Below are 12,584 nucleotides of genomic sequence, written 5' to 3'. Positions count from 1 at the left end.
TTTACTATTTAACCACCAGGTGAGTGGGATTAACCAGTACAAGCCATGACACAAGATGGATTTAGAAATGGCTTTAAAAGGCTAATCATACTCACACCTGCTGGGAAAATAGGGGCGCTTTAAATTCTCCTGCAACAATAGATAAATTAATAGATGAGGGCATCTGTCAGCCAGTACATGATAGAGTGAATCATCCCATTCAAAGAGTGAATCATCCCATTCAAATAATTAACTTTGTTTTGGGGCAAGGGCAAGTATAGGCTACATTCCCTTCTCATCCTGTTCTTTGAACATCAAAGTCATAAACGTTATCTATATTTTCTCATTTTAAATAGGCAGGGTACATTTTAGAAGAAAAACAACTTGCCAAAATACATATTTTTTAAAGATTAAAGGTGCCATGACATGCTATTTTATGGATGCTTTAATATAGGTATTAGTGGGCCACTAACACAGTATTCAAAGACGTTCCCGAAATTCAGCCGTGGTGCAGTTACAGCCACTCCGAGCCAGTCGCACATTGAGCTTCCCCCAAATGCGCTGTTTTGGTGTCTGTAGCTATAATGCAAATGAGGAGCGAGGCGGGTGGGGGTGTGGCCCTGAGCAGCTTGCAGCCACTGTACCATGCGCTGTTTACAGTGGATGTATCGCAATGGCGAGGCGCACACAGCCTTTAGCCCTGTTCTGTAAATATGCTAGAGCACAGGGGAGTCCTGGAGCTCTACATCTAAATAATATCATATACATAGATATCTATATCATATAATATATATTATCACAGCCAAAAGCTGTGTGAGCCGATATTATGAATCTCAAACGACCGTGTTGGGTTCTCTGACGTTCCTGCTTCTTCCACGTCCACATCAATCTGAAGAAGACTGCACCACGACATGGAGGAGAAAGGGATTGTTGCCGGTCAGCGCTTAGGCACCTCCGCCTCCTGCAGCGCCGAGGCGGTGGTCCCTCGGCAGCGGGAAGCGGGGCTCAAGCGGGAGACATTCACGGCCAACAATCCCTTTCTCCTCCATTTCGTGGATCATGTTCTTGAGGGAGTCAAAGCCAAAGTTCCTTTCCCCCCAAATCATACTCAACCATGGCTGAGATAACCCCCACTACGAGTCTCGTTGTAGAAATACCAGAGACGAGAGTCCGACGTGTTCTGCGCCATAACACCAAAAGCAGAACGGTTATCCAAATAACAAGGAAATGTACAACACTTGCGTTACAGTCCTGGAGCTCTATATCTAAATAATATCATATAATTCATAGATATCTATATCATATAATACATATTATCACGGCGAAAAGCTGTGTGCGCCTCCAGACGATATTATGAATCACAAACGACATCGTCGGGTTTTCCGACATCCCAGAGATGTTTAAAATGTGTAAAATAATTAAGATAGCTTTCAAAACAGGTATTTAGAAAAAAAAATTGGGGGGGGCTCAGATGAAATTTCTTCTCTGAGGGGGGGCTCACTCTCACACTTTGAAAACCCCTGATCTAACCAAAATGTTAGATGAAAGAGTATAGGATTTTCTTTGTAAAGCAAACACAGGAATGCTATGATTCAATTGAAGTAATTTATTGACCATAAACATTTTAAAGAACATTGAACAAAACCAAATTTCAAACCAAACTAATAACTGTTTTCATCGTCATTCATACAAGGTTAATGTGGCATCGAAAAAACCGAACGGAGGGCGTTTGAGTGTTGAACCAGCAACCGATCCTGACCCAGTTCAAAATAGAAGATTGGGGAGTTGGGTTAACCAGTGTGCAAGGCACTTAACCCCAAAAAATGACCCCGATGGTAGACAAATACAAAAGCTATAAAAACAACTCCGTCCCAGCTGCATGTACCATGTCAGCTGCTCTGGCTGTGAATGGCTGGCGCTCCCGTGACAGCCAATCAGATTCAGGATGTGCTGGCAACAACTTCCGTGCTTTGGCGCCAATTTAGGCCAAAGAATTTAATTCGGCAATCCGAGCGTGTGTTCGTAATGTGTGTATTTATTCCCGTGTCTTTTGTGCCAAAATGTATGATCACATCCATATTAATGAGAGAAGAATCAGGCTTTAAATGAAAACCCCCTGGAAACGCTGACCTTCCCTAAAAGGTAAATATGAGTGGGTGGGCGGGCTGTGTTCCTGGAACACAGCGTGGCTGCTTTGGGACCGCGGTGGCTCTGGGCTGTGTACTGTGCGAGTGTGTGTTTGCTGTCTTGCCTTGTCTTCGGAGGAGGAGGTCGTCGTCAGGAGCTGGCGGCGGGAGTGTGCGGGGCTGTGTGTTGGCTGAGTGTTTACCTTAAGAGAAGCAGTTTCAGTTCCTACAACGCTGCTGTTTCCCCCCGTCCCACGCTACAGGGTGCGTGTGGCGTGCGTCCATGGCTAGGGCTCAGTTAGGCCGCCTCCCCACTCTAGCTGCAATAATCAGCGAGAGGAACAAGGTGGCTGGAGCAGCAGCAGCAGCAGCAACAACAAGGCATGCAACGTGAATGTTCACATGGAGCACGTGGAACAACAGGTGATACAACCTAGCAGAGCACTACTCACTCAAACAGCCATGTGGGCCGTGTGTGCGTGCGTGCGTGTGTGTGTGTGTGTTTGTGTGTGTGTGTTAAGGGAGGTCTGTGTTTCTCTGGGTATATATTGGAATACTAAGATAGTCAAGCTGTTGGGGTGGGGGGGCGCTTGGTCAGGGATGCGCAGACATAATGTCAGTATGGGTTTTAGTGGCCATCTCCTCATTTCACACATGGGGCGGTGGGAGGAGGAGTCATACAAACGGCTGCTTCTAGACCACAAGTGGGCAATCTTTCAATACGGCCATTTACCGTCTCCTGGACCCGACTAGTGCCTGATGCCTCCAGCTCACCGCGCTACGCTCCCCTAGCCACAAGTCAACCCACCCCAAGGCAGACATCCACCCGTCCTTACTGGTCCCTCAAAGTTGCTTTCTATGGAAAATGTACATTAAAAAAAAACACGTTGAATCACACATTCACACAGATCTTCACACCTGCAAACCAGACCAGTACAATAATTACTAAGCCAACCGTGGCTCTCTTGGCTCTATGCCGATAATAATAATTTACAGTAGAATTGTACTATGTTGTAACAAATGTTATATTCAAAATTTTAGTCACAAAAGCCAATTAAAGCATTTAATTTCCAAAATACAATCAATAAAATGACGATCACCATCTCTTTCTATCATGAAACAATCCTCTGGATGTGGCCTGGATGTGATTTTAACAATTGAATTCAAAGTTGTTGCATTCTAGCAGATACTCCTTTCTCGACTATTGGGATGAAATTGCTACAAATGACCTTTCAATCAATTTAAATAAATGGTTTCGAAGTGTCCGAAATTACCATACAACTTAACCATGGCTTTAACATCTGTTCAGTTATCGCCTTGATAGGAAATTTGGGACACAACTCCATATGGACACAGCTGTGTACGTCAACACAGAGTGTTCTGATTGGCTTGTTAAACCTACACTCCTAGGCAGAGCCTCTGAGGTTCAACGACTATTTTAAAAATGGAATAGAGTATGGGGATACAAAATATAAATGAAGGAATCCTCATCCAAGAGGTTTTATCTCCATACGAAGGCTAGTGGGCCACATGAACCAATAGAAGCATTCGGATGGCCGCGATCACAACGATGGTCAACACATGCCTCTCCACTCAGGATCACCTTCTAGAAAGCTTGGTCCAACAGGGTATTTCACACAACGTTGTGATACCCAGAGCAGTACAAATGTGGGATGAAATAGTGACCTGAAAGCTTCAAAAGATAACTCCTCTGATTCTGCGAGCTTGACAAAATAAAAAAGAACTTGCTAGCCTAGCTAGTAAGTCAACAGAGAACTCAACTTGGTTGAGACTCCCTATTTCCTCGATATTAAGATCAGTAGAAAGGCACTCCTGTGGTGGGGAAAATGAAGCAGGCGGACCTCGCTCCAATCCATTCCTCCATGCGGTTTTTCCCTAGCTAATGCGGTCTTATCCCTGCCGCCAATGTCGTCATCAGCCTTAACATCTGGAAAATCATATTTGTAAGCAATTGGTTTTACCTCTATCCCAAAACAAAACGGGCCCAAATGTCTGGTTGTCCGTGTGAGCTCGCACTTAAGAGATGCCACATGCAGATTAAGGTTGGACTCCCAACATCTACAAATAGTGTCATTGCCGCCAACAGTGACTTGGAAATGTCGTAGGTTCCTGAAACCATTTAAATCAGCACGACAACTACAACCCTTACACACCACAGCCCCACAACGCTGGCCAAGACCATCCAACACCATCCACCAGTACGAGATAACGACATGAAGGATGGGTGAGGGTCCGGGCCATCAAACCACCTCCTGCCTAGAAAGACGTCCATCTCCTTCACCCTCTGCTTGCCAATGTCCCTTCTTCACATTCAGATCCTCAAGCACACACGCGCACACACACACACACACCTGCCATGTTTTAGAGAAAGGGGGATGGGGGGGGGGGGGGGGGTAGGGGCCGGAGGTTATCGGTAAGGGGGCTCTGGCGTGTGATGGTAAGGGTAATCGTGGCGCTGGGTTTGCCCGTGTGCGGGTGTCTGCTCATACGGTCTGGATGCCGAGTAGTTCCCGGCCGCCGGATAGGCTCCCCCCGCGCCGTAACCGTCGTACGCCCCCGTGGCCGCGTAGCTGGCCGCCGAGGCCTCGTAGCCGCCGCTAGCCGCCGCGGCCGCGTCGTAGGTCCCGGGCGGCCCGTATCCCGCCGAGCCGGCGTCGTAGCTCACCGGGGCGCCGTAGGTGGTGGCCGCGCCGTAGGCGGCGCCGGGTGGAGCGCCGGCCGGGGCCGAGCCCTGGGGGTAGCCCGCCGCGGCCTGGCCGCTAGCCGGAGGGGCCGGGGGCGGGGGTGGGGGCGGCGGCGGAGGGTTGGTATAGGCGTACTGGAGGTACTGGTACTGCTGTTGGTACTGCTGATACTGCTGGTACTGCTGCATCTGCTGGTAGTACTCTGCGTAACACCTGGAGTAACGCACGGGGGGGGTTAAGGCAGAGCCAATCAGAAGGCGGTCGACCGTTGGAAAGGAGTCAAACCAGAATGAATAATCCAGCCTTGAGAGTGGGATGCATCCCGGACTGGGTGCAAGCGTAACGTACCTGGCGATGGGGTCCGCAGCCCCCTCTGCGGCCGCGGGCGTGGTGGTGTCGGTGGGGAGCTCGGGCCCACCGGGAGGCGTGGGCAGGAGGGCGCGCCGCTTGGAGCGGCCCTGCCCCAGGGAACCCGGCACCGGGTCGGGCAGCAGCGGGGCTCGGTTTCCTCGGATCGGGCTACGGTCCCGGTCGCTTGCCGTCATGGTGCCAGACTTCCTTCCGGCCTGTTGTTCCGCCAGGACCTTTCAAATCGAGATACAATCCGTTATTACGTTTGCACAATATAAAACACATTTGTTGAAGATGGAATTGTGGAATTAAATGTAAACTAGATATTTAAACAGACCTTCTGGCCCTGCTGGAAGAACTTGGCTCTCGCCGCCTCAAACAGCGCTGAAGGATCGGTGCTGGACTGGTTGTCCGCCTCCACCGCCGAGGTGTCATGATTGGCCACATCATCATACACCTGGTCGGCCACTGAGCCGTACACCTGGCTGGCCAGGGCCCCGTATATGGCAGGGTTTACCCCGTCTGCCGATCGGGCGCTGGTGAGGCCCTTGAGGGCGGTGTAGGTGGGATCGAACGACGTGGTGTTGTAGAACGAGTTGTGGACACTCTGCTGAACCTGAGGGGAGTTTACGTTGAATATTAAAGTGCATCCCGATATGAAGCTTGATTGCACCCAAATATAGATACCAATCAATATGAAAACACTTATTGTAATATTCTACTAAAAAGCATAAATGTGCATGTATGTCAACGACATGGTCTGAGAGGACATATGCGAGACTGACCTGAATAGGCAGTCCAGCGGCGGCAGCTGCAGCAGCGGCCAAGATAGCCGCCTGGCTCTGGTGATGCTCTAGTGAAGAGGCCGGTCTGGGGAGAAGGCCTTCTCTGGGACCACCTTAAGAGCAGGAACAGGCAGATAGTGCCATTAAACCTCTGAACTCTAGATTGAGAATATAGTGTGTTACCTAGAAAGTTTCACTTTCATTTCAACTTTAAAAACAGTCTGGTGAGATTTATACATTTCTTTTGAAAACTATTTTCACAATGCGATGGTTTGAGCAGCCAGGCCCTGACCTACCTCCTGCCATACTCGCTGCCAAGTTGGCTGCATCCAGATTGGCCAGCTGGTTGATCAGGGGCTGGGCCTTGGAGAGCTCCACGGAGAGCTGCCGCCCCTTGTACATGGTCCCGTTGAGCCCGTCGATGGCCAGCAAGGCCTCCTCCTTTCGCTCCATGTGAACGAACGCATAGCCCGCATTGGAACACAGCCTTGCTGCAATACGAACAGGAACAGTTTTGGCGCTGTTAGCATCGCCTCAGAGTTGACATTTAAATCGAATTGTGAATCAAGATTACCCAAGATAAATATGCTAACCACTTATTGTCATCAAGAAATAGCCGGCTAACCAGCAGTTCCTTTGCTAAACACTACATGCATTGCTTTGATGATAAAGGGAGAATCCCCTGACCTTTCACTTTGTCACAGTCCAGGACCCTCCCGAACGACTGGAACAGCCCATGCAAGTCATCGGCGGTGCATGTTGAGCTCAGGTTCCCCACAAACACCTTGGTGGAATTTGGTGGGCGTGCCCGTGACTCCTCCACCACCAGGGGCCTGCCTCTGTACTCTTTCCCATCAAGGTGCCGGATGGCCCTGCCAGGGAAAGCACCAACACTATGAACACCCAATTGATAAACATATTCTCTTCATATTTTTCTTTTTTACAGCACACATTAATGAGCGTGGTGATCTGGGACTTTGGTACAAATAAACCAAAGTGTCCTGTCAGATACATATTGAGATGGCATTCATAGTGAGTCGGTATCGGCGTACCTGTCCGCTGCGCCTTCGCCCTTCAACGTGATGAACGCATACTGCCTCAGGAGAGAGCAGGTGTTGACCTCCCCATGAGGAGAGAATAACTTGTTCAGCTCGTCATGGGTTGCGTCTAATGGTAGGTTCCCCACAAACAACTTGACGTTGTCACTCATCTCGATGTCCGGCTGACATCTGCAATGAAACGAATAAAGAAAAAAAACACGGTTTAGTACGGTTCCTGAGCCATTCCTGGAACTACATTATGGCCAGTGGCGCGGTTTTCCTTCCGTCGGTACCGATGCCCTCGGGCGTCAAATGGTGCGTTTCTGTAAGCACGATCGTCCAACCTAAACCCGTATATGCATTTTATAATGAATTACAAAGACAACAGACATCCTGTGAACGTCCAACTTCCCTCGTTGGTTGAAACTGAATGGATATCAAGTTAGCCCCGACTAGCTGAAACCTAGCTTAACTAGCTAAGTGTGTGGGGCTGCACGATACATTTGGTCACCAACATCTCCCCATTTCCATTTACCAGAGGATCAACCGTTTGTAAAGTAGCTCATCAACATGAATGTAATTGTTGCATAAGGTATGAAGTATAACCATATTACAGTTCGCCTGACATTTTCGCGTTAGCGTCCTGATGCTAGGCTAACGTTAGCATAACGTATTTTCCAACGTGGTTCATTACCGAATACTTCATCAATACACTCAAACGAAAACGTATCATCAAAAGTTTACTTTATCCTTAAGTCTGCTTCGTAGTTAACAATGAAAGATACAATAAAACGAATATATTGAAACCTTAAAAGGTACGTTGCTTACCAAAAGGCGGCGTAATAGTGAATTTTCCACCTCATATCCGGTTCCGCTCTTAACCCAGGCCCGCCTTCCGCAAGGACAGGAGCGAGGCTCTGCTATGGAGGGTGATCGTCTGTTTGACATGTGACTGATTCAACATGTTTGGAAAGGCGGAGGTTGATTCAGCGTTGATTCAACGCTCTTTTGCTGTCTGGGACCTGTAATTATAAATGCACAATTATCCTACAATAACATTATCCATTATTATACAATAACACATAACTATAGTTTGTATCAGTTACCAGCCTACTACTATGAGCGAGCGGGTGCCAAGGTCTATTCCAAATCATTCAAACCGTTGTGATTGTATCACACGATATAAAGAAATAAGACAAAATAATGCCCAAAAGGTAGCCCTTATTTGAGTAGGCTATACCATCAATACCTTGTCTGTGGCCTCTGAAGCGGATCCAGGCTGCACCAGGTGGGAGGAGGAGGAGGAGCCGGGAGGAGGAGGAGGTGGAGGAGGGCTCACAGAAGAGACGCTGACAGCTCCAGGTATGCGATCAGCTAAAGGGAGAACATAAGTTAGTTCCATGTAAACTCTGGTTAATGGGGACGACTAAACCTCTCAGTTCGCTGTTATGTGGTTTTGAATCGTTGATTTGCTGACCCGATAGACTCGGATCGGGAGAGAGAAAGGTAGGTACAGTGAATTGTTTTCTCTAAATGAATCTTATTATTTTGGAGTTATTGCTGACCATACGATTTAGACCAGAGTTGTCTAACAAACCTGTTTTAATAAGCCTTTGTCTGTCCCACTGATATTTCTCAGGGTCCAGGGATGGGCTCGCCTGTAGATTCGGACTCGGTCTACGAGGAGCTTCAATGCGTTCTGCTGAATTAGGACACATTTTAATTTAAACTAAAACAACTTTACTTCGTCGCATTTACACATTTGTGTGAATTTGGTGAATGTGGTGAATGCTGCCGACATGGAACTAGTCATTGTAAGGTTTACTTTTAAAAGTTTACGATTTTACTGAACAACGAAGTCGAGCTTCTGAAGTTCACCAAGTCTGGGCTCGTTTCCTTCTCCGTCAGGCATGCTTTATTTCCCCACACGCGCGCAACCACGACGCTGTTCGTCCGCGTACGCGTGGATTTGCTTTAATGCTCAACCACAACGCAGCACAACAACAATTAAGAGGGCCCTTCCCTCTAATTACATTCTTCGGACTTTTGTGTGTGTGTGTGTGTGTGTGTGTGTGTGTGTGTGTGTGTGTGTGTGTGTGTGTGTGTGTGTGTGTGTGTGTGTGTGTGTACGCGCGCATGCTTAGATGGCGCAGGAGGATCCTCTGTATGACTTCCCCGAGCCAGCCCCGTCATCAGACATCAAACGGGTTGTCCACCAAAGGGCGCAGGGATCCCTAAAAAGTGTCAGCGTGCTGGACCGCCTGCTGCTCACAGTGCCAGTCTGGCTGCAGCTGCCGATCAACCCTGCTACCGCACTACACATCCTGCAGAAGGAACCGCCTGGGGTCTGCTTCCCACTTGCAATCGCATGCATACAAATTCATAACTTAAAAATTGCATTTAGTCCTGCATAAACCACACTTAGACCTGCAGTGTGGAGGAATTCCCATTATCAATCTCTAGGTGCTTGAATTGCAACAGTTATTATTTGATATATAATATTACATTATATTATTCTTGAGAAACTTCTTGTTCCGTTTTTTTTATGTGTAGTTAATAGCTGCAGTAGAAAGGCTACAATTGACGTGTGTGTGTGTGTGTGTGTGTGTCTATGTGCGTGCAGGCCTTTCTGGTGCGTAATTCCCGTACATCCAGGAGAAACGTGCTCTGTGTCCGTCTGACTGACGACTGCGTTCCATCATTTGTGCAGCAGTTTGGCATCCGGGAGCAGCATTCCAGTAAGACTCTTCTGATGGGATAGAGATGCACAGAGGGGTGCTGCTTCATCTGAATGGGAAATGGAGAACAAACTGTTCCTGTACACTTCTTGTGAAGTATCAACATTTATTTGGATAGCAAACAATAAAGTGTGCATGTGTTTTTATAATGTCTATAGCTAATTCCATGCTTAAAATCAACCACATTTCCTATCATTCAAACCCAAAGCCTTACCGCTACTTTCACAGCGTTCTGCCTGGAGTCATCAGCCATTAGTTTTCCAGACCTCCCCCGGCTCATAGCCTTCTACTGCGTCAGCAGGTACTGGTCTTCCGGTCTTCTGCCAAGTCATCGTCTTTCCTCTCCCAACTCATTTCTTCGTTTGTGTCTCCTTCTCATTCCTCATTTTTTCCCTCTCATGCCCTCGCCACACATAAACATGTCTGTTCTCAAAGCCATTCCTTCACCGCTGACTGGCCATCAGCAGAGCACCGTGGGTTCAGCGGTGGGTGACGGTGGTGTTTGTCATGTCCTCTCTGCCAGGGATGTGCTCCCTTTCCCCCTGGAGCTCCCTGAGGCCATCGCCAAGGCAACCTCCCACAAGCAGCTGGAGTCAATCTCGCATATGGGAATCGGTAGGTTTATACCAAACCTGATGTATCGTCTCTCTCATTCAATGTATACATTGTATATATATATTGGAGAGTAACTAATCCCATAATATTTTTTACAGCATATCTAAACCACATGCAATTGTCATTCATGATGGGCTTATATTAGTGCTGGGTTAGGGTCAATGTTATTCGATCCACCACATGTTATAATAGGTATACAATGGGCCATCCAAACGCTACATTTTTGTGCCTATAGGGTTAGAGTTAGGGTTAGAAAATATATGGAACGCCCTGGAATGGAAATGACCATTGTCTGTTTTGTAGAATTCTGGAGCTCCCAGCTGAACTACCGTGGTCCACGGGGGACCCCTAAAGCCAAGGACCACGACAAGACGGACCCAGGCGCTACAGAGAACTCGCCACAGACTCCTGCTGCTCAGTTTCCCTCCACGGCTGCGTCAGATTCCCTCCCCCAACCTCATCCAGCCAACCAGATTCCTCAGCTGCCGCCTAGTCATGCTGCTTGCAGCCAATCCATGACCAGTCCCACCGTGTTCCAGAAGCTCTGTCCAATCACAACCCGCAGCCCGAGGGAGCTGGACTGTGGCTCGGGCGCCCTGTGCTTCGTCAACCCGCTCTTCATCCAGCCCCAGAGTGTCCTCCACCGACGCCAGCTCTTCAAACGCAGCCTGAAGGTGAGGGTCTCCACCGAGACCAGCAGCTTTCTCTCCCCTCCTCTGGCTCCTCCCCCTCCCCCGCCACTCATGCCCAAGACCAGGGGGAAATGTAAAGCCAAGCTCGCGCTGGAGGCACTCCCCCCGCAGTGTCCGCCAAAGGGTCAGACCTCGCCGAGACCCGGCGCACACGCAACCCTAACCCAAGAGGCCCTCGTGGGAGCCCCACCAGGATCTCCCGGACCGGGGGCCCAGGAGGAGGAGGAGCGAACGAAGGTCCCGGTACCGGTGGAAGTGGGGCTTATCCCCGCAGGACAGGAGGCCAGGGACGCGGACGACGCTGGGGCCGAGTCAGACTACATTGAGCCCCCTTTCGTCCACCCCCAGGCCTCAGCTCCTGGGTCCCCCTTCCTCTCCCACACTCCCTCACCCATGGAATGCCCTCCCCCATTCCTCAAGGCCTCCCTCTCCCCACACAACTCTCCCTCGCTCTCGCCCTACCAGTCGCCCAGCCCCTCTCCCATGCTGCCGTACTCCCCGACGCCCTTCGCCTCTCCCTGCGCCTCGCCCACGGTGGAGGACGCCTATCATGTGCCGTGTTCCACAGCCTTGAGACCGGCTCCCGAGAACGCCGCCGAGGGCGGTCAGGGACGAGGAGATTGGGAGGAAAAGGAGAACGAGGATGACGAGAGCAGCAAGGACGAAGGGGAGGAAGCCATGGGATTGCTTTTGGAAGAGCTTTATGCATCTAGCCTTAACAACCCAGCATGCTGCGACTCCCTCAGCAGCTCAGAGGGCGAGGACGAAGAGAGCCTGTCCCCATCGCCCCTCCCGCAGCTGGGCGTCTGTCCACTCACCCCCAGTAGTAACCTCCCCTGAACGCATAATGGTACGATCAAGCGGATCACAGCTGGAAGTTCATCTCAGACTTATGTTTCAATAGAGGTGTGGTCCTGTTTGGAGTCTTTACTTGACCGAGCGATACACAACAGCCATTCCCGGATTATTCAAGGGCTCTTTATGGTTCCACGTTCGCGACACGCAAGGGGGTTACGGACCACTTACGTCCTTGTGGACCCTTCCTAGCGTTCACCGCAAGGGCCAGACGTGCGCCTAACAAAAATCATAACCTTCCGTCAAGGCGATGCAGCAGGAAGGGCTGTGATTGACGCATCGCCTTCCGTCAAGGCGATGCAGCAGGAAGGGCTGTGATCCGCTTACTAAAACCCGACGCAGAACCATAAACGTTCACGACCGCGTTGAAGCGTCTGCGTGGTCATTGCGTTGCGGGAACGTGGGACCATAAAAAGGCCTTTAGTAGTATGTGGGAGTTTTAAGTCATAAAATCTAAGAAATTTGAGAACATATTCCGATGTCATTAACTATTTGGAGAGCGACCATGTTTTGGGTCGTACATCCCTGGTCAACAGTATTTTTATGAAATCCCCCAAATTTATTTTATATACTTAACCTTAAGGTCAGCCTCCAGTGGACTTCATTGACAAGTGTTATGACTGTTGTGGCTTGTGCAATACAGTTTAGAATAATACAATTATTTCAGAAAATTAAAGCCTTCAAATTCGATGAAAAAA

The 12,584-nt window shown here is 49.2% G+C and overlaps 2 protein-coding genes across 5 annotated transcripts; one reads left to right on the top strand and one right to left on the bottom strand.

The window, feature by feature from the left end:
• Nucleotides 1–1,570: 1,570 nt before the first annotated feature.
• On the bottom strand, nucleotides 1,571–7,956 carry LOC132460839 (RNA-binding protein 4-like). Its single transcript, XM_060055767.1, has 8 exons — nucleotides 7,815–7,956; nucleotides 6,999–7,175; nucleotides 6,634–6,818; nucleotides 6,243–6,437; nucleotides 5,947–6,059; nucleotides 5,499–5,777; nucleotides 5,159–5,394; nucleotides 1,571–5,023 (listed from the first exon to the last, which is right to left on the bottom strand). The coding sequence occupies exons 2-8, from the start codon at nucleotides 7,154–7,156 to the stop codon at nucleotides 4,534–4,536; spliced, it is 1,656 nt and encodes a 551-aa protein (XP_059911750.1). The 5' UTR covers nucleotides 7,157–7,175; nucleotides 7,815–7,956; the 3' UTR covers nucleotides 1,571–4,533.
• On the top strand, nucleotides 7,881–12,584 carry LOC132460836 (ras and Rab interactor 2-like). 4 transcript variants are annotated; one of them, XM_060055761.1, is made up of 8 exons: nucleotides 7,881–8,010; nucleotides 8,256–8,348; nucleotides 9,131–9,331; nucleotides 9,610–9,724; nucleotides 9,953–10,025; nucleotides 10,248–10,339; nucleotides 10,643–12,153; nucleotides 12,197–12,584. In XM_060055761.1, the coding sequence occupies exons 3-7, from the start codon at nucleotides 9,131–9,133 to the stop codon at nucleotides 11,869–11,871; spliced, it is 1,710 nt and encodes a 569-aa protein (XP_059911744.1). In that variant the 5' UTR covers nucleotides 7,881–8,010; nucleotides 8,256–8,348; the 3' UTR covers nucleotides 11,872–12,153; nucleotides 12,197–12,584. The 4 variants fall into 4 exon arrangements, with proteins under 4 accessions (XP_059911744.1, XP_059911742.1, XP_059911743.1 ...); XM_060055759.1 differs by having other exon boundaries at nucleotides 8,256–8,492; XM_060055760.1 differs by lacking the exon at nucleotides 7,881–8,010 and having other exon boundaries at nucleotides 8,107–8,348.

Source organism: Gadus macrocephalus, chromosome 7, assembly GCF_031168955.1.
Source record: "Gadus macrocephalus chromosome 7, ASM3116895v1".
NCBI lineage: Eukaryota > Metazoa > Chordata > Actinopteri > Gadiformes > Gadidae > Gadus > Gadus macrocephalus.
Note: the sequence above shows the minus strand (reverse complement) of the source record. Positions and strands in the feature narration are given on the sequence as shown.

Coding starts and splice junctions, on each gene's coding strand:
- LOC132460839 (XM_060055767.1), bottom strand. CDS start 7,156: ATGAGTGACAACGTCAAGTTGTTTGTGGGGAACCTACCATTAGACGCA. Junction 6,819..6,998: donor GGCGAAGGCGCAGCGGACAG/GTACGCCGATAC, acceptor TTTCCCTGGCAG/GGCCATCCGGCACCTTGATG. Junction 5,024..5,158: donor GCTGCGGACCCCATCGCCAG/GTACGTTACGCT, acceptor GCGTTACTCCAG/GTGTTACGCAGAGTACTACC.
- LOC132460836 (XM_060055761.1), top strand. CDS start 9,131: ATGGCGCAGGAGGATCCTCTGTATGACTTCCCCGAGCCAGCCCCGTCA. Junction 9,725..9,952: donor CATCCGGGAGCAGCATTCCA/GTAAGACTCTTC, acceptor CTACTTTCACAG/CGTTCTGCCTGGAGTCATCA. Junction 10,340..10,642: donor AATCTCGCATATGGGAATCG/GTAGGTTTATAC, acceptor TCTGTTTTGTAG/AATTCTGGAGCTCCCAGCTG.